Raw genomic sequence first — 26,180 nt, forward strand, 5'->3', positions numbered from 1 at the left:
GATATGATTTAGAGGAGAGGGGGGGGGGGAGGGGGCGGAAGAAAGAGAAACAGTTAACGTCTTGAAGCTGACTGAGACTCTGGGAAGCTTTCAGGAATGCTATATAAAACAAAAAAGAAGCAAAGCTTCTTCGCCGTCCCCTCACAAGCTATACACAGGACAGCCAAGAGCAGCAAAGGTTCTTCACCATCACCTCACAAGCTATCCAAAGGACAGCCAAGAGCAGCAGCTACACATGGTTGGAGATGCTGCTCCACATTCTGTACTACTCTTCTCTCTTCCTCCCTGGTCTGAAGAGCAATACAACAACGAGTGCCAGTGTTTGAAGCCACTGTCCCTGACAGCTGAACACCTTCTGCAGTCATGAATGGTCAGACAGAGCCACAAACAGCTGCTGCTGCTTTCATGAGAGAAGAGCTGGGTTTTACCGACAGCCTGCTACCTCTGTGCGTGACTGAAGCCCACGAGCAGGCTCAAGGCCACAGAGCTGCCAAGCTATAGTCATTCAGGTTACATCAGTGGACCCAGCAGTGTTTCCTATCTGGATGCACGTGCCAGCTGCATCCCAGACATATAAAGGGATATGTGGGCACACACCAGCCACCTCTCTTTCCCAAGCCTTGATTTCCACAGAAAAGAAAGAGGGAATGACAGTATGTTCCAGCACTCAATGAAGAGCCCTGAGCCTTCAAAGGGGGGCTCACCACACTGATCCCTTCTTTTATAACTGCTCCACGGGAAAAAACATGTATTATATGTTAGTAGTGACAGTGGCCGGACACTAAAGAATGAACTCTGTGGTCACTGACCAAATTTCAGAGTAGTTACATCAGCAGAAGGTTGGAAACTAAGCATTCTTCCCTGCAGATAATGCATCACAATTTTCCTAAAAGAAAACAAACAAAAACCCCCACATGCAATGGGTTTGGAATTACAAGTCTTATACTTCAGGGAACACACTGTTTTTTCACACATTAAGTCTCTTCTGGGCTACAGGCAGTTACTGGCCTCTGCCAGGCAAGCCAAGCCCCATGCCAGGCAACAAACCCCATAATTACAGTGCTTTATAAATGAAGGCAAGGCAGTTCCTGCTCATCTCAGAGAACTGATTTTATCTACTTGTCATCTGCTCTTCTCAGTATAGCTCCTGAAAACATAAGAAACAGCTTGCTTGAGATTGTACATGAGCTTGAAAAACTCCACGTCAATGCACAGAAATATCTTCCTGCATTGCAATGGAATTACAAACAGATGTACGTAGCAAAATGCAATACATTCTATCCTGTATTAATTGCTCCTCCCCAGTCCCTGATAGCTTCTTCAAGGAGTGCAAACTGTTTGAAGGGGGAGCAATTTCTGTTATTTGGGAAGCTAGTCTTACCTTTTCCAATTCTAGGTCCAAGTCCTCCAGGGCCAAGATTCCTTGGCTAGCATACCATTCTTATGGTTATCGCCTTTCAAAAAGCTGTATAAAGAGGTAGCTGTAAACTGCTTTAAGTCACTGAAACTGAAAGAGGAAAAGTAGCTCGCTGCCACTTCTCTTCTTCCTGTTCCTCAAGTGGTGTTTGGCATTAACCTGACGTAGCAGAGGACTCTCTCTTAAAGTATGGTTATCTTATGCATCAATCTGTTTCACTCCATGTTGTTAATGGAATAGCAATATATTCAGGCAAGGGCTCTATACTATATAGCCATAATTTTGCCAAAAGCTTGATTCAGTGTTGCTGGTCTGTACAGCATGACAATTCTCACCATCTCACTTCTGCACCTGATTTAATGAGTCAAACCAAAAGTCATTCCACTAAAGGCATGTTTAATTTACCAAATTTTAATTGCACCTTCTTATATTCTTTGCAAATGCTGCTTTAATATGATTACATTAAATACACACTGTTTGGTCTCTGTCCTTTTCTATTTCCCAAGATTGACAAGCTTGCTGGTAACTACACATATATAATGTGTACAGTTCATATACAGTGTTATGTATACACGCAACAAAAAGCGGCATGCTTCTTTCTCCTTGTCTCCTTTCCTCCCTTACCTCCATTTACTACCCCACAATACAGGCTTTCTTAATGCAAATACAAAATGCAGCAAGCTCAAAGGGCTTTGATAAAAGCTCTCAAGGAATACTTATAAGCTGGGAAGTTTCTGGAGTTTATTTCAGTTTTCTGCCATTCATGACTCTGATAAAAGCCCAGAAAGTATGACAGGAGTGCAATCTAAAAGCTAAGAAACTGGAAGACCAATGAAGAGAACTCAAAATGTCTTCTGAATTATAATTTTTAGGGAAACATTGTAATATTTCAAAGGGTACTGCTTTTTTCTTTTAATGTGTGAGATGGCAATACTGCTTAATGATAGGTAAGCATAAACTGCAGCAGTTCGAAATCTGCAATCCTAACAACACTGAGGGTTTCAGTTGTAACATACTGATGATCATTAAAATATGGTGTTTGCTTGTACATTACGATATCCCTCGTGTTAAGCAAAATGGCAAAGGAATTCTCAACTTCTGCAACACCAGGAACTGTTTTGTTACAGTCTTCAGCGCTTCCCAAGGCAATGTGTGAGGTGTTTCCGTTTTAATGTGAACTGACAAGCGTAGAAAATAACAGCATTCTCACCTGGTTTTTCTGTTCTAGCTCTTTGACTGAACTTTGAAGTTTTTGCAGCTCCTGAACATACACAGCTACCTCCTGAGGTCCTTTGGCAAGTTCAGCTCTTAACTGGTTAATGGTAGCCTGAACAGATAAACAGAAAAATCCACATTTAAAACAAAGCTTTGCATGCATATCCCAAACAAAAGCAATACGTCTGGTAGCAAAATAAAAAGCATCTTGTATACAAATAAACAGCTTAAGAAAACAATCACCTGCAAACTCATCTTAGAGCACCATCAGCTACAGAAGTACCACTGAGCATCATTTCCCAGCTGAGATTCGTTCATGTCCTATTTCAGAAGACATAAATTTGCCCCAGTCCAATAGAAAATGCCAGGTTGAGCACACAACCAATGAAAATCACAACAGATTATCCATTAATCATTATCACAGTTCTAGCTCAAGGTGAAACCCTCCCAAGTCATTGCAGTTACACAGCCAAAAGCTTTGCCTCCCTCGTAAGTGAAATGTACTGGAAAAGGCACTAGAAGCGAGTCTGGCATCTGATAAAAACTTGATGCGTGACTTTTGGAATCATCAACCCTGCACGTCAGCACAATCAGAGTAACAATACTACCCCATTAAACAGGACTGGTACAAAACAGAATATATCAATGACTGTACAGTATTTGAATACAGTAATGAAAGCAAACAAGAAAAGCACTTTAGATGGGTAAAAATGGCTGCCCTAAAGCATGCTGTGTATGAATGCACTCACTTTGAATACACTATATAAGTGACCTTTTTAAAGAAGTTTCCTTTCATACTGTTCTCATAACCACAGATTTCAGCACAAAGGTATAAATACTGAATTCAAGAATGAACTGAAGCAGTAGAACAAAAGTAGCAGACAATAAACATACTATTTACAACCTTCCTACAGAAAAAGGAAGACCAAAAAGAACATATGAACACAGTATATGTCTACAAAGTGTTATTAATTCTGACTTTCTGAATGCTGCGCTTTACAAGGCTGTTTCGTTACAGAGCTGTTAGCTAAAACACATCTTGGGATCTGTCTTTGGCAGACAAACATTCCAGGATGTTCTCAGAAAACAGAGTATTGATATTTCACTACTGAGAGAATATAATGCAGAAAACGTGCAGAAGCTTGCTAAGGACACCACTGCAGCCTTTTGAACTAGAATTGCAATTTATATGCATAAAGATACATTTCTCTCATTCACAATTCAGTAAGCCACATTTCATCCTTAACATGGAGATGTATCATGGATGAATATTCATTCCTGATACTGTCTGGCTGATGTGTCTGTATGATTAATGAACCAATAAGCAAACAGGAATGCATCTGTTTAACAACCTCTTGAAATTATCTTGATACAACAGAAACCCACTATAAGAATAAAAAGCTTTCAGAAAAAATTTACCTCAAATTTAAGTGTCTCCGTTAGAAAGCAGAAAAAATAAAATGGATGGATGAAAGATGGAAATAAGCAGTCAGAAAAGCTGTTAGTAGACACACTTTCTCAAATTTATTTTCAAATATTCCAGTGTTTTTAATGCCTTTGCTTAGTGGAAAAAAAAAAAACCAAACAGTCCTGGCTTTTATAAATTTACACATAATTTAATCTACTAATCTTGTTTAATTCTGTGGGCACTCAACAATCAAGTCTAGGCCCTGTATTTTATGAAGATTTATCAGATACTGGCATCTGATGAAAACTATCAGATGCATCAGATACAAATCCCAATCTGCAGAGATTCATAGAAATGCTTAGCTCCACAGCAGTGCAGCTGTTTTCATAATGTGTTTACTATGCAGGAGTCACCATAGTGAAAAACTAAACATGGAAGGAGTAGCTCAGAATGAACATTCATCTGAGATCTAGACACCAGAGTTTCAGGTGCAACTCTGAAAAAAGGCATAACACCCAACGAAAAAAGAAAAGAAAACAATGAACACATTTAGGTGACAATTGTAGAGCTATACAGAACACGTTTTCCCTCTCCTGCAGCATTTGAAGATGCTCATATAGAGTTTAAGATGATCTTTGTTATTTTCTTCACCCAGGCCATAGATCTAACTTATTTTAAAGAAGTCTCACTTTGGAAATCAGTATTAATACATGTATCTCCTCACTCAGCTCAGCAAAATAGCCAAGGGTGGTGTAAGAACCACTTCACTCTCCACCCTTGAGGTGGTCTTAAAGAACAAAGCTGAGATGAAACATTGCCAAACTTTTATGGCCAGAAAGAAGGACTTCCAATGAAGGACTTCCATTTCTTGTTTTCTTATAGCTAACACTTTTCACAACTGTGGGTTTTTTGAGGAAAGTAGAAAAGTTTTCACCACTATGACTTTGAGTAATTTTTTTTTTTTAAAAAGTCTAATCTGTCACTTTACATCAACAGAAAAGCTTTTATTTTGAACACACCTTGGGCTATTGTTGCCATATGTTGGAATTAAGCAGAGAAGACGGCAACACTTCTGAGAAGAACCAGACTGTCACTGCTTACCATGTTCTGCCACGCAGCAACTCAGTCTTCTCTGGTTCAGCCTACATACTGATGATACTACACAGACATCTGATATTATTATAATTGCTGCAATGTATTTTATAATCCTTCCATACATCTAAGACTTCTTATATGAACACATATTAACAGCTAGGGGCATCATGCAGCCTTCTCCCCCATCTGCCGTTATTTCCAGGAGGACTGAAAAAACCTTCTTCATTTGTCTTTTTTCCGTTAAAGGCCGCACTTTAAAGCTACGCTTTAAAATGGCTAGTTATGTCATAACTTAAACATACCTAATTTGGGGGAACAGGAGCAATTCATGCTTCTGTGAGAATGTTTTAAGATGAAAGATTTTTGTTACGCCCATGTCACTGTGTCATTTTAGCTTCACATGAAAACTAAATATCCAAAACCACAAAAGACTACAGAGACAGTACTTTAAAATGAAATTTAAATTCTGCAACATAGTTGTGGGATCTCACAGTTAAAACCAAATTACAATTATGCAGCAACTTACATGGCCACATAACCACATTATATTCATAACTTCAACTGTGATATTACTTTTTTCACATCTGATGAAGCTCTTGGCATATATAATTTTAACTTGAAAACAATGGTGGATTCATGTTTAGTACAATACTGTACCCTTTCAGAATTCCTGAAGCTCAACATATCTGTTGCGGGGGGAGGCGGGAGGGAAAGCCCTAAGGAGTTTAGAATAATGCCAGGCAGCACTTCACTAAAGCTCTGCAGTGCAAATGAAGAAATAGAAAGTTAAAACTGCAGTTCTGAAATCTAGGGCACATGAAACCCCAGAATAACAAGATGTCAGGAATCCTTCACATCCACAAATCTCAACAGGACAGAGGATACTAGGAGTCCTACAGAAACTCTAGGCATTCCCTCATGTAAGCTGGGCAATTCTGCAAGGACCCCACTTCACTAGGGACCACAGCTCTGCGTTGACAAGTTTTGCTCGCATCGCTGCATTGGTGGGGGACAACAGAAAAGGGGGAGGGCAAAATTAAAAGGTCTGAAACACAGCTGACAGTCTTCAGTGAAGATCGTTACATCGTCAAGTCATCCATTAATAAAACTATACCAACCAACCCACTAGTGAGATGCAACAACGCCCAGCAAGAGAATTCTTCTGCAGGTATGGATTCACCAACTTCTCAGTAGAATAAATTTTATGTTAGACAAAAGCCTTTTCAGTGATACTGTATTTTTATTAGGATTTATTGCCATTATCTGTGTCAGAGATTTCCCTCACTGTCATGGTAAACACCACCAAACAGGCTTTAGCCAGGAGGCATCTGAGACAGTTTGAAGAGTAAGGTTCCCTCTTAAAGATCCAAGTCAGAGCTGTTATATGCCTTTTTCTCCATCTTGCATGGACGTGGAAGTGCTCACTGGCAGGAAAGCAGAGGAACCAAAACCAAGAAAACTGAATATTTGCTGTGGGAGAGGCAGTTAGTTTTGCTTCCTTAAACACAGAGCTATTATCAGTTCTGTATGTTTTCAAATCTCCTGTCAGCAATTTAAAGCTTCTTCCACTGACTCAGACAAAGCAGAGGCAAGCCTTCACAAAGTACTTCTGAAGAAAACAGCATATTCTGCAACTCAAGTAGACAGTGAGGTCTCTTCTAAATGGGATGAATTTAAAAGGTTCAAATCCAGGAAAAAAAGGAGGAAAAAAATGTAAAAAAAAAAAAAGAAGAAAGATCAACTAATGTGAGAACAACAGATTTTATTTTCTACTTTAGATTGTAACAACAAAGAAAGGAAAACTAAGGCGCTGTTGCCTGGAAACAGATTACAGGTAACATCCCGATATCTTGACCTTAAGACACAGTGAGGCCTGGCAGTCACTCACTTTCTGCTGTAGCGGGTAACAGGCAACACTTGGAGGCCATTATGCAGTGGATTGGGGAGGGGGGTATGTGTGCAGAACAGATTTGTACCTTACACACAAAATATTCCTACAATAAATAACAGGTGTAAAAGGCTTCCCATTTGACAGTAAAAACTAGAAGAAACAAAAATGAAAACCTGTTTACAATATCCATTGAGATTTTTAAATCTCGTGTAAGTTCAAGAATCAAATGTCCTACAAGAATATTCAAATTATTATCTACTTTGTATTAATAATTTATTTTTATGTATTTTAATAGTCTAGCATCCATTTTCAGACACATCAACTCAAATATTAACCAAAACCATCATTTTCAGTAACAACTGTTTTTACCCACATGTAGCTCAATAAGGGAAACAAGTCTTTGAATCACACAGATATTGCTCTATTTCTCTCTCCCAAGAGAAAGAGCGCAGCTCTGACAGGTGGCTTTTTCCTCTGCTATTGGGCTCTTGGAATAACTTTTTATGGCAAGGAAAGGTTTTGCAACGAGAAGCATGGGGGCTTTTGGAGGGTAGATATTGACAGAATTACGCCATTTACTGAAGAAACATGTCTATTAGATAAGTTAGAAAATTCGGTTAAGAAAGAGCCTTATTCATTATGATGAATTAATATTTTCCATTTTCATATGAAAATCATGGCAAAGCTAACACACACATCTCTAGGTATGACTATTACCTCCGAATTAGCCTGCTCTGCCTGCAAGTGCTTGCACTCGTCTTTCAGCTTTTCAGATTCTCTCTCACGTTCCAGCGTCATTTTGTCCATCAGCGTCTGAACTTGGACCAGCTCCTTTTTCAGGACGGCCACATCTTCCACACCAGGCCTTTGTAGCTGAAAAGTAAAAAAGTAGCAATGAGCAACATGCTGTCGGCAGACGTGCTTCCAGTGTCAATGTAATCTCTAAAAATCTTTCAAATCACCAATTTATAGACAAGGTGACATATACAGTATTACAGCTGTGGGAAAAAAAAAGAGAAAAAACCAAAACAAACCAAAACCCCAAAACCCAAACCCACAGAAAAGTACGTATCATTCCCAAAGGAAACAGGATTTAATGGCTGGTTGTCAGTTCTTGCCTACTAAACTTTGAACTTGTTGATCGATTTCAACCAAGTCTGACAAATGGGATAAGGTCTCAAAGATTAAGTTTCTGTAATTTTCATGTAGGTAGATGGCTAGGTACAGGAGGAAGACCTTCCCTGGGAGAAAACACTGAAAGGACAGGGAATCCATGCAAGAAATTTATCCGAAGTCACAATTCCCTGAGAAGTAGACTGTATTGACTCCACTACTCTATAGAAGGGATTACTGTATATACTTTACTGCTGCAATACTCACAAGCCCCTCTCAGGACTGAGACACATAACAATCCAGTACTACACAGACTTTCATAGTGATACTGCCTCTGTCTTCAAGAACTATTTCAGAAAACCACAAGAACAGACAAAAAAAGGGCAGCTGAAGGAAACTTCTTGAAGGAAGTGTCAGGCATGCCTCATACCAGACCCATAGGTAAAATCTGTTGGTAATTACATCTAAAGTACCATAACATCCCTCAAAGCGAAATGCTATGGAGGGAAAACGGAGGTGAAAGGCAATACTGGGCACTGAAGAAAGTAGAGAAAAGAAAGTGCTGGCATCTAAAAGAGAAAAGGTACAGGAAAAGGGTAAGAACGCAGAAGGAGAAAGGAAGACAGGAAACAACTAAGCAGAGAGGAATGGATAGGTCCAGTGGCTAGGCACGGCCAAGAGGGACTCATGAACCCTTCAGGGCAGCTGACTACAGGGAAGAAGGGGCATAAACAAGTCCTGCTTTCCTCCAGTCTAAGCAGTGGTTGAGTGGGAGAAACTAGGAAGTCCCCTTCACTACCGCTTTAGAAGTGGCACGACTGCTGAGTCACTAGGATTGCTCCCTGGAGCCACGGCTGTACATAAAAGTCACCAGGAGCCAAAATCCTGGAATACACACACATTGGTATTATCAGCCAAGCGCAGGAGGGAGAACATTAACATAGGCATGATGATGACAGCTGCCAGCCTTTCAGCCACCACGTCACAAAACACCTCTCTGAGCACTTCTTATGAATGCAGCTGTCTAGGGACAGTCAGAGCATAACACCTCACGGAAAAAGGGTGATCTAAAGACAGCTGTGGAGGTCAGCAATGGCATACTCCAAGTACAGGCCTGCACAGCACATCTATACACGTAATACCTTGCAAAATTGCTGAAGGGTAGAGCATCAAACAAGCAGAGTATAATACAATGTAGGGTAAATTTTAATATGTAAGTCAGAAACAACATATATTTCCTCACTGGAAAAACACTGAAAATGTAGGTCAGTGCAACAGATCAGAAACAATGGTTTTCTGAACTTTTTCAGCCCACAAGCAGACATCTCCAAGTTCAACAAGTTTGACTGCTTTAAAACTGCATTTGCAAGCATTTAAGTATATCCCTCCCTTGACTTGAAAATAACAAAAAAATTAGTGTGATGTGAATACCAGCTCTGTCTTTAAGTCTTCCACTGTACTCCTCTCCTTCTGCAGTTCTTGTGTCAAGTTTGTCACTTTCTGTTCTGCACCTTCCCGAAGGCTGATTTCTTCATCATATTTTGATTTAAGATCTAGTAAGAAGGAAGTTGAATAAATGATCACTTGCACAAGTTGCACAAGCAGAGGACACAATCAGACCTCATGTTAATATACTTACCCACAATTTCAGTGGCCAGTTGTGCCGCTTTTTGCTCAAATAAGTCTTTCATTTGCTTAATGTTAAAATTTTCTACTTGGATCTCTTCTAGTTGTCGTTCTAATGATTCTATTTCCATAAAAAGAACAGTATTATTTTCTGGAAGAGCTAGAACAATACAGTTACTCATGCCCATAGCGAACCACAGCAGGTAAATAAGAAATCCAAATTCACCTAACATCCAATTAGCTTAGCAAAGTGAACAACTTTACTGAAGTTAAATATCTACAAGCATGACGCTGGAACCTGCCACTAGTTGAGTACTCTGCAGGATTAAGTACATATTGGTTTTCACTGGTCAAAAATAGCCCTTCAGATCACTGCAACATGCTGCTGAACTGCGATTAGAAGTTCTTTAATCATGGTCAGTCAGATACTCTATGCACACATAAGGAAAATTTTATTCCATGAGTGCCTCATGGGGAAAAACATAGAGCAAAAATTATTGGTCTGCAAAACAAAAAAACCAAACAAAACAATTCATTGTTTTCTTTGCTAGCAATGAGTACAGAAAAACACTAAATAAAACCAGCATTTACAAATGCTATAGTTTAAATATCAACAACCACTGTCTTTCTCAGCAAAAGACTTGTATTGAACGCTTGAATACATGAAATGATTAAAAACATGTCCAAAACTACTCACGAGAACTGCTTTCAGAGCCAGGAGAACTCCTGTCTCACTTCTAGAAATTACATACCCTGAGCCTCTGGAACATTTCCCCAGACAATGGGGGGGTAGATAGTTATCAAGAGCTACCTATCTTAAGCACTTACAATGAATTTTTTTTCCCATAGTTGTACCATTCCAGCTTTCTAGCTCTTTAATTTACCAAAAGTGCTTTTTCATAAACCTAAAAGCTCCACTGAAAAAATTTTCAGACATTCCAGAACAATGCAGAAATTAATATAGTAAAGTGTTAGCCACCTGTAGATGTAGACGTTGTCAATCCATCAGACTTAGAATCCTTAAGAAAACAGAATAAATGCATCATTAGACAGGAGGAATAAAAACTACTACTTCCAAAGTTCATCCCATTTTTGGTAAAGACAGGGAAATAAAGACTTCTGTGCTCAAATACTGCACAGCAGTATAAAAATACCTGATTTCAAACAGTTATATCTGGAAGACTGCAAAAGGCCAAGATGATTTTCCATTTCATGTATCACTACACTAAGAGGCTTCCAGACTTGCAACACTCCAGTGACAATCCCCTCCCCCTCCCTTTCCTCAATACTGAAATCTGCCCTAAAAACAGAGGTTACAGACATCATTAAATACATTCTGAGAAGGCATTCTGTCAGAACGCAATTTCTGAGGTTTGTAACAACCCAGTATCTAACAGTATAAAAGTAGTAGTATTACTCATAGTAATAAAAGAAGTGAGAGCTTCCTTAGGGCACAACACACCACAATTTGCCTTGCCTTTTTTGTTCAGTTCATCTGGACATCTGTGAAATCACACTACTCTTCTCCAAAAGTTCTTACAAGAAAGACGCCATCACCCTTTCTCATAACAGATGAAACACCACATTCGATTTATTTTCTTTGATAAACTGAGTTCTGAATAAGCCCAACAGAAGGAAAGTCTGAACTGAACTTGTAGTGAGTAGTATGGAAGAATCATTATCTACTCTGACTTTGTTCTTCAGATTTATATATACGGTTACATTGTGGAGAGATAACTAGCTTTGTTTTCAAGAACATGTCAATATTCAAATTATGGAACTAACTAAATCAGGCCACGTGCCTTACAAAAAAGGTATTAATCTTCAATGTCAATGCTGATGATAAACCTGCTTCAAGTATTTTAAAGCAATTACTTGCAGCCGCTGCCCCTGCAATTTCTCTAGTTCTTTCTTCAGCTCTTCTGAATACCACCTCTCCTCCTGGGGGGGGGGCAGGGGAAAGGAGATGGGGGAAACAGAACTGTAAATTTGGTTGCTTAAGACAGTGGAACACTTTGCAATTTGAAACAGAGAACCAAGTGCAAGTAAAATACATTTCCAACCTTTAGCGAAGCTTGCAAGTCTTGGACTTCTTGTCGGAGCAGTGATACTTCATCTCTGAATAAATATATCCACGGAGAGGAGAAAATGAATATGCAGTGGTTATATTTTGTCAATTACATACAGGTTATAACATGTATTAAATAACTGAAGTGATAGCCATGTACTACATAAATATAACTTACATAATTATAAATAGTTATTTTTAGATTTTTTGAAACTTGGAACAAACTGGATTAATACATACTTATTAGTTCACTTTGCACATCACTTGAAAAATGCTAAACATATTAATTGGATAAGCAAAGAAACAGATACACAAAAAGTCTCATGAAAACAGAACGTAAGTCTAAATCAGTGCATCAGCTCAACCACATGGGTTCAGAATGGCAAAGCTGTGCATTGGGACATTTAACTGTTGTGCATGCCTTTTTATGAAAAGGACAGGTCTATTCTCCTTCATTTTCCGTATCATGTAAAGGAACACTGCTAAGAGACAGCACGCTATCTTACTCCTTTTGAAATATGCAGTTACATAATTTTTCATCCACACAGCAATTTGGTATGCCCCACAGATACACTCACTTAATGGTCTGAATGTTTAGTCTTGGGATTTTAAATTCTCAAATTTCATGCTCAAGTTTCCAGCCCTGCAAGAACACAAGATCCAAGCCTAAAATTGTCACTAATTGATTTAGATAGCACCCTTGTAAATCGCAGGTCTCCTCACAGAATTGCATAACTATACATACAAGGATAATGTTGCATTACTGAGATACAGCCACTCCAACTGCAGAACACACAGGTCATTAAAATAATGCAAACATACCCTTTCTTATTGTTGTACAGTGACAACACTGAGGAGTACATAGAATATATGTGTGTGGGTGCCAACGCCAACAAATTCTCTCAGTTTTATACCACACAGTTTTGTTGCTGCTGTGCTGCATTATCCCCTCCTCCACAGATGTTCTTTTAAATTATCTCAGACTTAGGAGAGAAAAAGCAGCAAAGCAAGCTATTCTTTAGCTAAACTGGGAAGGAATAGATTCAACCTACATTAGCATATTAACATCAGGTCAGGGTCATCAAGAAGCAAGTGAAACACACACACTTGAACCAGTGAAGCAAGAACTCCAAGGTGGACTAATTTTAATGGAAAAACAAACATGGGATATTGGGAGGCTAATTTTTTTCAGAGGAAGATTTTCTGCTATTTACACATTATTCTGCCTGTGTGAGACATTCACTGGAGGTCTGCACAACTTTACTGAGACAGGCGTAGCTGTAATGCAAAACCCATACATTGGTTGTGGGTGGAGAAGAGGGAGCAGCTTTCTCACCAGTCTAAGTAAGAGTAAGCTAATATTCACACCTAAGATTATAAATGAAATCTCAGGCAGGTGAAACAGTTAACTATATTAAAGTTGTGCCTGAACATATACCAGATCTGCAACACTACAGCACATAAGATGTTCTGGTCTTCATAGCAGATAAAAGGCTTTGAGCTGTATAAAAACAGTTTGTAATAGAGGGGAAGGAGGAGGGGAGGAGTAGGGGAAGAGAGAGAGTTTGTAATGTAAGGACCCTTCTACAGTAGTTGCTCCGATATTCCCAGTGCAGTTTTGCTTGACAGTTTTAAGATGAAAACTAAATTCAGTTTAACTGACCAGTGGAAAATGAACGGAGAGAGAAAAAGGTGTAAGGGATCACTCTAGACATTGTAACTGTTTTTCTTACTGCCATCAAAATCCTCACCAAATCTCCCTTTCTGCTAGGGCTGTTACAATCCCTTCCTCCTCTCAGCACATCTCCTCAGCCTCACCATCTGGCAAATCCTTACTACCTTTTCTTTATGCTCCACTCCATTCCCCACCTGTAATGCCGGTGCCTCCATCCTAGCACCGAGTACCAATGGCCTTGAGAAATAGCACTGGGGAGAGTTAAGACGGTTTGCTCTTCGCACTTAATTATGGCAGTTCATTGGGAGGGTGGGGGGAAGAGGACACAATGTAATTCACAGCACCTAGCTTTCTCTATTGCCTAAATAAGGAACTTCACCTCCCAATCTTGGTCCTATGAATTACATATAAGCTTCACTCCTAGACCGCTAACAGGGTGGCTCCCTGCTGCAGGCTGCAGTATTTCTTTAATGCAGTATTCCAAGTCTTGGAAAAACATGTTTATGTTGAATGAGAGTTCTCTCAAGCAACCATGCAACTGAGAAACGTTAAAGAATGCCACACTAGTAGGATGAAATAGCTCATGTGTTACACAACAGCTCACTCCAGACTCCCTTCACCCCATCCAAACTCCCTGAGCTTGTCCACTTTTCAATTATATGAGAGAAAACAAAACCACTTGTCCTTAAACTGCCAAGAGCCAGGAAAAAAATAAATAAATTTCACCAGCTAACATCTGGTTGACATTGGAAACTTGCAGGCATAAATCTTTCATAAACTATATAGTTATGACCAGTAATTCCCCCATGTGAATGCTATTATTCTACTAAGAGTATCATTTCAGGTCTAAGTTATATCACTCCAAAAAGGCTTAAATAAGACAGAGAAGAAATACTCATTCTTGAATAAATGTGCACATAAGAAACCCAATCTACTTGCACCCTACCACTTTCTCCTATAAAAAGCCCTAATTTTGATTTCTTTTGTTGCAGCAGCTGGGAGAGAAGGCAGCTATCCACAAGGAAGGGCCCGTCCGTGCATGAAGACATGACCTCTGCTAATGCTGGCTCTTACTGGCTTGCCGGCTCTACACAATACTGGGGAGATACCGATCTTCATTCAGACAACAACTGAAATATGTTACCTTCCACACTCTTTTCTCACCAAAGAACCGCCCTCTCTTGACTTAGTTACATAAATGCATGTATTTCTTCCAATGTAATTATTTATCATGTTGGGTCACGGTTCTACTAGTGACAAAACATTTGAACCATTTACTTCCCAGCATCGGCAGAAGCCAGCTCTGTTAGCAGGTGACCACCCGCGGGGCTGTGCGGTGTGTACCTCTGTTTGCTGAATGAGGCCACAGCAGCTGCTCACTCTGACACCGCTGTGTACAAACCAAGAGAGTTTGGAGGGGTGTGACAAAACAGCAGCATGGACTATCATTTATAACAGTCCAAAATAAACAATGAACAGAAAAAGAACTAGCAGGAAGCAAAAGAAAACCTACGTCAATTTTACCCCTAAGAAAAAGCTCCCCAAACCAACTCAAGGGATTACTCCAACGCAGGCAGACTACTCAGTGAAACTTTTCTAGAGAAAGTTTCACGTTATCAGTTCCTGCTACATACCGCTGCTCTCAAAAATAAAACAACCTGATATATTTCCTAGGAATGTATTTAACAATACAGTTTTGACCAAACAGTTAAATAAAATAAATTAGAGAAGATTTCTGAAGATCAGCATGGAGTTTCTGGAACACAGAAGGAGAATTAGTGACACAGACAGAAACTTCTCACATTTGCAAATAACTAGGTAATATGGGAACCTATTTAGGCAAATACTGATGTTATAATTACCCAGTAAGTACCCTAACTACCCAGGGACAAAATCAGTTTTCTTCTCTATCTTCAGGGTTGTCCTCCCCCCACCTCAAAAGATGAAATTTCAGCTCTGTGCTGGAAATTAGGAGGAACCTGCATTTTTTCTGCCACACTCCTAAAAATCATTCCAGTGTGTACTATTGCATTGTCAGCTGCACGAGAAACAGGTGATTTAATTAACAACATAAACATGTGTATCTGATTTTCATTTATTGTCAGATCAATATCAGCCAGTATAAGATTCAAGCAGCTTTTTAATTGTAGTTGGAAATGGGGCATGAACATTTAAATACTTGACTACATAATTAAGTGTTCAAATTAATACAGCCTTCAGTGTAATTAGAAGCAGCTCAACATTGACACAAAAGCACATGCACAAATGAGTACTGTTGCACCTTTCCGGTGACAGATGACCTTCCCCTCCATGAGTTGAATCAATGCCAGAATTATGAACTGCTTCATAGTGCTTGAACAGCTCCTCAGCTGATCCATGAGACTTCATACAGAGAGGACAAATAAAGCCCTATTATAAAAAGGAAAAGAAAAAAAAAAAGGTGAGAAGTAAAATTTTATCTTTTTCCATCTTATTTTTTACACAGAATTCTAAATTTTGTTTGCACATCTAAAAGGTGGCAAATACAATTGTTAAGATTCATACTAATTATTTCATGCTCTGGTAACAGTTTTGGCAACTAAAAAGTTAGAAAATGCCTACAGAAGTCATATTCCAGTATTCAGTGGTTTTTTTCCCCAACAGCATTACATACTAGGAACAAAACCTTTATTTAGAAAAATAAGAAGTCATTTCAGAAGGACTGCTCTGCAATTTCTTCCCCCCCAAGAAAAGAATTTTCCGTACAACTTTTCATAAAATCAGATTCTTCTTCCAAAGAGGAGGTTTGGAGTTCGGTCTTAAAAAAAGGAGATACAAAAACCCACTCTAAAGCACAGCTATTCACACACCTATTACCACCATATTTAGGCTACTCATTTTAATATGGGCCAGAATATTAAGAACCACTTTTTACCTTGCACATAACATTTGGAACATTGGGAATGGCTTTAAACTAAAGGGGGGTAGATTTAGACTAGATAGAAGGAAGAAATGTTTTACACTGAGGGTGGTGAAACACTGGCACAGGTTGCCCAGAGAGGTGGTGGATGCCCCATCCCTGGAAACATTCAAGGTCAGGTTGGACGGGGCTCTGAGCAACCTGATCTAGTTGAAGATGTCCCTGCCCATGGCAGGGGGATTGGACTAGATGACCTTTAGAGGTCCCTTCCAACCCAAACTATTCTATGATTCTATAATTAATTAGTAAATGCAATTCAGAGAAATACTACCTCAAGAAAATCAGATCTCTACAGCCTAAAGAATCAGAAATCATCCATTTTCATTCCAGCATATTTACTGCAAGCTTACCAGAGCAAAAGTTTAGCAGAGCAATGCCCTTATTCTACCCATAAGCCCACAGACAAATGAAAACAGTAACTATTATGTACCTCTAAACATTTGTTGAGTGTCCAAACTGCCATTTGTCAGAAGTACCATCCATCTCATTTCATCTAGCAACCTATTACACCTGCTTTTAAGTGCTGGACTTTACATTGGTTCTTCACTCATTTGGTTATCATGCCAACTCCAAGCCCAATTCCCATTTATGCTACAGCCCATACGCACCACGGTGGCAAAACAGAGACATTTCAGAGTGAGAGGAAACTATTTAGACTCACATTAAAGGCTCCCTGTAATTCCAAGATGTGCAGAGAGAACCTGATGTAAGTGAGATTAAGGCCCCGTTTCTTAAACTCATTTCAAATACACTTTTGCATATTTATACGTTACCCTTAAGTCCCTTATGCCAGTACAAATTGTAGCACACTCCAATGCTAAACCACGGCTCTCCAGTATCCAAGATGAGAGTACTCCTGTGGGATTACCACACTTCACATAACATCTGCTCCCGTATGATTTCTGAAGGACATATGTAGAGTTTTGACACTCCTTTTCTTCTCTTAACCTTGCATTTGGATGTTACAAGACAAGCCACAAAACTTTAAATATTAGCACAAAATGAACATACTGAATGTGTATGTTGATACCACAATAGCACTCATTTTCTAACTTGACATTCATAGTATTTTGTTTCACTAGTCACTAAGAATTCAACAACCAAACACTTACATGGATTTAACCCAAGAGAACCATCATGTTCAGCTACTCAAACACGGCCAGAGCTCCAGAGCACTGAACAAGGACTTTGTAACTGCTATTACTTGTTTAGTGTTTCAGAAATAAATAACTAAATAAAGTTGCTTGTCAAACCCAACACATCATATCGAAGACTAATTTTGGCACAACTAGATCAAACAAAACAGTATACTCCTTCCTAAGCAGACAACAGGCATTTACCTTTAACAACCATTTATTTATTTCCAGAATTGATCAGCACAGTTTCACTCCAGATCAAACCAAGTTAACTCTCATGTATGTATATGTGCGAAAATGGGTACAGAAAATTGGTTAAACTACTAGGTTCCCAGTAATGTTTATCGGATACAATTAGCATGTAATTATATGATGGCAGTGACAGTCACTCTGAGCAAAAGAACCAGAGGGAGATTCCTGGCAAATAGCAATGGCAATGAACTATAGGAGGGGTCAAAAAGCAAAAGATTTATTTTTCCTAGAAGGTGAAAGCAGTCAGTCTCATACAGTAATACTGCAACAGCATCCTTTTGGGATGAAATGCTACAGAGCAGTTCTCAATGTTTAGTTTAGTTTCCCAGTGATGGGAAGGTCTGCTGTTCACAGAGAAAAGCAAATGTTCCTCATAGCATCAGTAAGCGCATCTGGAAAGTGTAGAAAATTGCTCTGGCCTCTCCTTTTTTCCCTTTATTTCTTCCCATTTAAACAGCAAAGTCTGTTTCTTTGCTTGGTTTTTTGTGGCTTTTTTGTGGTTGGGTTTTATTCTGTAGAAAGAGGAGCCCTGGAGAAGAGGAAAGAATAGATTATATGTGCAATTAGCCCGAGGGGACAGCAATCAATCGTTTGTCTCAATTATTAGGCAAAGCCAGCCCAAGATTTCCCAGGCAGGCAGATCTGAAGGCAGTGACTGCAAGGAGAAGGGGTCAGAGGCAGAGGAGAGCTGCTGAGCCAAGGGACTGTGCTGCGGCTGAGAGCCCACGGGGTGGATGGGAGCTCTCGGGAGGCAGGCATGCTGTCACCGGCAGAGGAAGGGAAAGCATGGACAAAACCTCCTCTTTATGGTAGAAACCACCTTCTTCTCACATGGACAGGGGTAAAAAGTGCATCACCCACCAGCCCCAGCCTCTCCACCAGCACTGCCATGACCATGGCTGGCCTCACTTTTGAGACACCTAGCGCTGTTGGAGTCAGCGCTAGGTTACAGCTCTCACATGCACTCTTACTCTAATTCAACGTTTCCTAGAGGTCTGACGCACAAGCTCTAACAAAGTAAGATGTCACCCTTCTGCAACGGGGCATCCTTGCCAGGGAAAATGTCATCCTTCCTGTGCAGAGCTGGGGTGGGCAGAACACCGGCTCCTGCAGCTGCAGGCACCACCGCTCGCACATCAGAGCCTTAAACTGCACAAACCCAGGACCTGGCTGCTTCTCGCAGGCTGATAATATTCAAATGTCTACACTTACGTCAGCAGCATTAATTCAGTTCTCTTTAGAGTAACAAAATCAGAATCATCAGGATCTTCCTGGACACCGGACAGTAACACACAGAAATGTAAAGATTTCCTGGGCCTGCAACTATTAGCCCCAGGTGACAATCTTGCTCAGGGACTTGGGTTGGTGGGTCTCTCACTTTCTCTCTTTAAAAAAAAAAAATTTAAATACAGTCATAAAGATATCTCTCTCAGCATTATCTTAGGATGAATTTTGAAAATATATGCAAAAGTGTATTTTACTAATCTAAAGACAAATGTGTGAGAAGAAGGAAAAGGGGAAGAAACCTGATGGTCTGAGATGCTTAAATCTTGTAAGCATTTTTGTTAGTTTGCAGGAGTTTATATCAAGTGCAAGATATTCCTATATCAGGACCATGCCTGCCCTGGATAAAGAGGAGATTGCACAGTTACAATCATGAGATGTAAAGCTGGTCACCGCAACCTGGGGGAGCTGAGGTGTCCTTTCCAGTAATTCTGCGCTTGGCTCCCTTCACTAACAGACTCCGTTACAGGAGCAGCAAGTATGAGAACAACGTTCTTGTATTTGAAGAAGGAAGCTACCGTATAAAACATGCACAGTTATACTTTTCAAAAGGCTGTATTTGCCAAGAGACATTTGGTAGGTTTCATTTTAAAATGCATTTAGGAGTTACTCTGCATAAAGCACAGCCACAGAGAAGTGAAAGGCAATTCATATTCTTCATTTAATAACAGCAAAGACATCACTTACAGCCCCTGCAGCACTGCACCATAAGTCATAACTCCCTAATTGATGTTTCTAATTGGGCTTTATCTTTCGTTTTACACAGGGAGAAAAGATCCCAAAAGAAGTTAAAGGATAATTAGCGGGCTTTTGTTTTTATAAATACAGAATCTTTCCACCAGGAAATGACAATTTATTGAATCCAAAGCTTTCTGCAGACACCTGTCAGTTAATGGAAAATAAAAATAAAATCACAACCACCACATGCACAAGTTTTTTTTATCAGGAAAGAGTTCTTAAGATCACCATGGAATTGCTGAAGCAAGACAGAGCAATAACAGTAGAAAAGAAAAGGAGTCCAAACCAAAACCCCATATACATGCACAAACAAGCCTCTAGGAGTCAGCACACAATTTACAGCTCAAAATAGCCCCTGGCCAGCAGTCAAGGCATTCCAATGAGAACGAGAGAGGTGCTGAACTTCAAATCCCAATTTTCTGATCCCAAGGGAAATGTTTCTCTTTCAGGTGGACACCTGTGAGCCATGCCTAGCACCCAGCACCTCCACAGCACCACACTGTTCACGGTGGGACAGGCCTTCCTCAGTGCAAAGACTCCAAAACATACCAGCTTCACTTGAAGCAGAACAGAAATTGCTACATAGAAGTTTTGTAGAAAACCGTCTTGCCTAAGCTTGAGTTATAATGCCAAATTTCACCAAAGATCTCAGACTCTGTGGAAGCACCAGAGGCTTCTTTACTTGCCTTTCTCAAGACAGACTTATGAATAAGCCTGTAGAAGAACATTTGTAGCTCTTTTTCCCCTCTCATAGTTAAGGTATACTTTCAGGCCTGGTAAAGTTAAGCTTCTCAGGGCTCTCCCTCCTAAAAGGCATACGAGGTAAATGCTTCCTTTTGGGTAACATTAATATTCGTACGAATCATTAATACAGTATTCTTTGGGAAGTACGCCAGAATGCTAAAAGCAACACTGGAAGGAAACTCTCGCCACAAGAACTACCATATTTATTTTTATTGTACCAATATATTTTACAGGTCTATTAACTGTTGGAAGAACTTTGGCCTCCCACATTGAAACACACTGCCCAGTGAGAGCCGGGGCACAGGCACACGGCACACAACCAGGCCGCCTGCAGGCTACCAAAGAGCCCTCCTAATCCTCAGACTATTTTAAAACTGATTCAGAAATAGTTTACGTAACAGAAAAATTAATGTATAGGACTGAATGGATTCTGTCTCTCTGGCTTCTCTTGTATTACTCTGTAGGACTGAGGGGGAGTAGGGTAGTGGTATAAAAATACGTTTCTGAAAATTTCAGCCTTCTCAGAATATTGTCTTATTTGTAATGGTTTTTTCCTCACCATTCTGCACAAGCCTGATCTAATGAAGTTGCGTAGTGTGACAAGACATTTTGAAAAGCAGTATTTTCCTGACTCACTAGCAAAGAAAACTGAAGATTTTCAAAGATATTCTCTCAACAGGACGAAGGCTTCCGCTCGAGGTTTAAAAAATAACCAAACATTTACATTAGGTGTCTACTCCCCAATCACTACCAATGGAGAGCTATTCAACACAGTTAATGGAGGAAGAAACTAGTCAGCTGACCTAAAAAATGTGTATGCCATATGCAGGGTCAGCATAACAGCTCCCTAGGCTCCATCATCAATAACTGGAGCCTGACACCTACATATACATGCGTTAAATCTATCTTCATCTGCCAACTGCTCTTCTCTCCCCAGAGCTTTAATGAAATGGCCTTTGTAGAGCTAATATGAAACCTTGTCTTAAGTAATTAATGAGTGAAAGCACAGCTTACTTTAGTCAAAGCTCCTTTTTTACAAATTAAAACTGGAGTTATCCGGCAGAAAGAAGATGACTCTTCTTGAAGGACAGTCCCATCAGCAAAAAGCATTTTCTTGAAATACCTGATGACTGTCTAGTCTATTCTCCAATCCCATTTGAATATTGCATAGAACCGAACAAGTGGTCCCATTTAGGCTGCTATGATTGCTGCTGATCTACAGCTGTATGTGGTAGAGAGCCATATAGCACGAATAGCACACACAGAGCTCTATTTGCTAATACAAACAGAGCTTCTGCAACATCTTGAATTTTTATCCCAGCAATTATGACATGAGTCAAGCTTAAAGAACCAAGGAACTTTGCTGTTTCCCACTGAGAAGTCAATTTTATTCCACAAACACTCTTCTTGGAAAATATTTAAGTACCGTGGTGGTGGGAGGGAGGGAAAAAAAAAAACAAACAACCCACAAACAACCAACCCCAACACACAGAATTTCAGTATGATTGATACTTTTACCATACGGAAAAGATGAGTGACTATTCTACCATACATACGCTATAGGACAGCTTAGCCCAATCCAGTATGCACTTTAACATGCTTGGCATTCACATGACCAGGCTTTAAGTTTAAATAAATTTGAGTTTTGGGGCTTCATCTTCGACTTTCCAGAAATACTGGGCCAGCACTCAAGCCTACAGCCTGTTTCCAGTGAGCCGCGTGAACAAAAAGCAATAGCTGTGATTCAAGCTCAAAGCTGTAACACCTTCCAGCCATGACCTACGTTTGCCCATGTCTCAGAATACAGACTTACATTAACAACTCTTTCACAACTGTATTGGTACGATAAGCTGTATGCTGTAAATAAAGTCCAGCGTGTTTAAAAACTGAAAGTTCAACAGCTGCATGGCATGTTCATGTGCTCAGAGGCATAAACACTTTTCTGGAGTTGATTTTCGTTTTTGTGTGTCATGAGTATTTGGAAAAATTCTAAATTCACCACTCACGTTTTTCCACTGCAGGTGAACCTCCACAACCTTCCCTGATACAAGATAAACATCTTCACCAGCATTTAAATAGTAAGTCTAAGCTAAAACTCAGATATTCTCCAGTTACAGAGTGATTTAAAGGCTGAAACATTTTAAAGGACAGCAGATTAGGAACTGCATATACTTAGGGCCAGGGGACAGAAACGTACTGATGTTTCAGAGCTGAAAGATGTATCAAGTAGTTTCTAGGCTTTATTTCCCAAATACATATTGAAGCAATTAACTGAATCCTCAGGAAGTTCTCAGAGGCAGATTAAACTGTCTGCCTAGACAGCAAGGGCGAGACCACATTTCATAAATTCGTAATTCCTAATCAGTCTTACATACTGATAAAAAAAAATCATGAGATACTTTAAGTTAAAGAATAAATAAATTAGGTCACTCCCTTGACATATTGTTAAAAGGAAAATGCAGTTGACATTTCTTCCATGCCTTCCGCCAGAAAAAGCCCTTTCCTCTGTGTTTACATAAACAGTAAGACAACAGTGGCTTCCTCAGATAACATCTCTAATTATTAGAAAAGTAGGTAAAAAGGTCATGGTTTATATAATTAATACCTGTAGTCCATTTCAATTTTACAAGTAAGTATTTAACTTCCTGGACAAAAAGAAAAAAGGTGTCTTGCTACAGTTTATTTTATACCAGACTGCAGACTCAATGTCTTCCCAGAAAAGAAGCTGGATTCTTCCTGAGAAGAATAGAACCAACTTAATTTCTAGTTCAGTTCTCTTCTGTTTTTATTACTATTGATGAGTAAGACTACAATTCTGTCACAACTTACAAGACTACAATTTTGTCATGAATTAGAAATTCTAATCCAGTGGCTTCTCTATTTCTTAAGGAAAAGTCGCATCACATGGCCAAGTCAAATCAAACCAGTATCTCTAATTCTTCATTCTCTTAGTATTGTTCAGGTGTTGCAGCAAATTAATGTACTAATGTAGCTCAACCAATGATTTTTGTTCCTGTGCAAAGCAGACAAGTACCGCTGAGGTGAAAACAGCCACCGCAACCTAATATGAGAAGCAACTGAAAGAGCAGCCAAAGAGAATAAAATATCAGCATTAAAGCACTGACGTGATGTTCTGTGCAAAACCACTCCGCAACATTCCAAAGGCATCCATAAAAACAGAAGATGCAATCAATTGCATCTACAATAAGAGACAAGTAGGAAAAAAACCTACCATAAAGAATGAGGTATTTTCAAAGAAAGACAAAAAGCCCCACATTTTTGCACAACTAGTATGCCAATTTACACTCTAGGCAATCCTGCTATGAAAAGTCTGTTCAGAAATCATCAGGGTCATATCTTGCCTGTATTAGCTAAGAAATACGTATTTACTAAACATCTGCAAAGTTATGAAGACTACCCAAAAGAACTGTTTAAAAATTGCCTTAGATTTAGCCTAGCTGTAGATAAGACAATAGATATTAACAGCCACTATATTCTAAACATTGCAGGAGTACCATACAGTGGTTTTGGATGCCTCAGGAGAAACCAGGAAGGGAAGTCTGAAACTAAGCCTCTCTAACTGACTCACTGTTTAGATGTCCTGAACGTCCAACAATCAGGAGACAGTCAGGAAATGCTGGACACGGTTTAGAAATTTATCATTCCTTTAGGAAAAAGAAAACAAAACAGAAGACACCACACAGCTTTTGTTAGTGACACCACTGTATACATGAAAGCTGGGGAACAATGTCCCTGTTTAGGAATGTGGCGATGAGTGTGACTTCCATACAGTATTTGTTTGGCTGAGTTGGCTATATATGGACAGAGACACTTGCCAACATTTTGGTGGTTGTTCCTGCAGCTGAATAAGCCTTTGTCTTTTAAAGTAAGGCTTCATCAGTGCTTGGGGGGCAGGGGAAAGTATTTCACTGTCATTTTCACCAGTTGTCATATGGTCCAATCCCTAGTTTGAAAAGTGAGGGCTGCACGGAGAGCTGTTTAAAAGGAAGACTATAAATAAGGCTGTCGGCAAGTGGCGAGGTTCCTTCCCCACAACAGGGCATCAGACACCTTTGGGAACTGCAGGAGTAGACACCTGTGACTGAAGAACAAGACCAACTCTCACTGCATGGAGGACGGAGAGGAGGGAAGGGCAAGGAGAGCAGAGGGGCAAATGACCTGACTTACTAAAATTTTCATCAGCAGGGAGGGTGTATCAGTGGAAGACAGGTTAGTGAAGAAAGCTATAGGCAAAATTAAAAGCAAGGTACTAATGCTTTTGTCAACCAAGTGACAATTGTTCAGGTCTCACAAAGTGTGACCAAACACTGTCTTTGCAACATGTCCTATTTCCATGTTCAAGGAGAATGCACTGGCAAAAAAACCCTGAAGTCAGGAGCTTCTTCAGCATTGTTTCCAACAAAATGTATTTGAACTTTTTACAGTAGTATCCCCAAACAACAGAAAGCCAAACACCAGCCTCAGTAAGTCAAACTCAGCAATGTTTCATATGTCTGCTACATAAGATGACATTGGTAACAGATTATATTCTTCTTATAATGCTGACACAGGAATGGCAAAGATGGAACGAAGGGTGACAAGCTGGGTGCGTTGCTGCTTCAGGATCACAATGTGTTTGCTGCAAATGCAAACTATCATTTTCCATCAACAAACACAAACCATCAGCTGCTCAGTACTTTACATATTAGTATTGATGACAATGATTTACAGATTTCCCCACTTTTTCAATGCTTCTATGCACACTGATATAATAAAAGATCAAACTGGGGAAAAAAAAAATCTATATATATTAGCATTCTTTGTTTCTCACCTCTTCCAGATAGCTACTGAATCACTGTACCAAGAAACACAGCTTTAGCAATAGGAAACGGCAACAGCTAGAAACAACTGAATTTGCATTTCATGTGCTACACTCAATACACAAGTTTTATCAAGTTAAAAAGTTGTAATCAGCTATTGACAAGTAAAAAGTACTGACAAATAACTGATGGTGGAAAAACAAAAACTCAAGGTGGGCAAGAACCCGTAGTCAACTCCATGAAACTATGTTAAACACAACCCAGCTTAAATGAAAGAGTAGCTTCAGGTAACCAAACCACCTCTGATGGCTCACATCCCACAATCTAATGATATCATCGCATCAGGAATTCCACAATCTGTCACTGGTAAGTCACAGCTTACTCAAGTAAGGCACTTGCATTGTGACCAGTTAAGAAAGAAAATAACAACCTGACTTGACCACGAACAGAGCACTAGAGATAGAATCATAGAATCATTAAGGTTGGAAAAGACCTCTAAGATCATCAAGGTCAACCCAACACCACCATGCCCACTAAACCATGTCCCTAAGCGCCTCATCTACATGTCTTTTAAATACTTCCAGGGATGGGGACTCAACCACTTCCCTGGGCAGCCTGTTCCAATGTTTAACCACTCTTTCAGTAAAGAAATTTTTCCTCACGTCCAATCTAAACCTCCCCTGGCGCAACTTGAGGCCATTTCCTCCTGTTCTATCGCTAGTTACTTGGGAGAAGAGAC

The 26,180-nt window shown here is 39.7% G+C and overlaps 1 protein-coding gene across 1 annotated transcript in view; it reads right to left on the bottom strand.

Annotated features, from left to right (window-relative positions):
- EEA1 (early endosome antigen 1) overlaps positions 1-26,180 on the bottom strand; it is a 72,571-nt gene that overhangs the window by 32,989 nt on the left and 13,402 nt on the right. The window contains exons 4-11 of the mRNA XM_019473417.1: positions 15,790-15,917; positions 11,829-11,883; positions 11,641-11,706; positions 10,745-10,784; positions 9,779-9,886; positions 9,571-9,692; positions 7,744-7,899; positions 2,628-2,744 (exon numbers count right to left, since the gene is read on the bottom strand). Coding sequence (XP_019328962.1) covers positions 2,628-2,744; positions 7,744-7,899; positions 9,571-9,692; positions 9,779-9,886; positions 10,745-10,784; positions 11,641-11,706; positions 11,829-11,883; positions 15,790-15,917 — 792 coding nt within the window. The remainder of the gene's footprint in view (positions 1-2,627; positions 2,745-7,743; positions 7,900-9,570; positions 9,693-9,778; positions 9,887-10,744; positions 10,785-11,640; positions 11,707-11,828; positions 11,884-15,789; positions 15,918-26,180) is intronic.

This window comes from Aptenodytes forsteri, unplaced genomic scaffold, assembly GCF_000699145.1.
Source record: "Aptenodytes forsteri isolate BGI_AS27 unplaced genomic scaffold, ASM69914v1 Scaffold53, whole genome shotgun sequence".
Lineage (NCBI taxonomy): Eukaryota > Metazoa > Chordata > Aves > Sphenisciformes > Spheniscidae > Aptenodytes > Aptenodytes forsteri.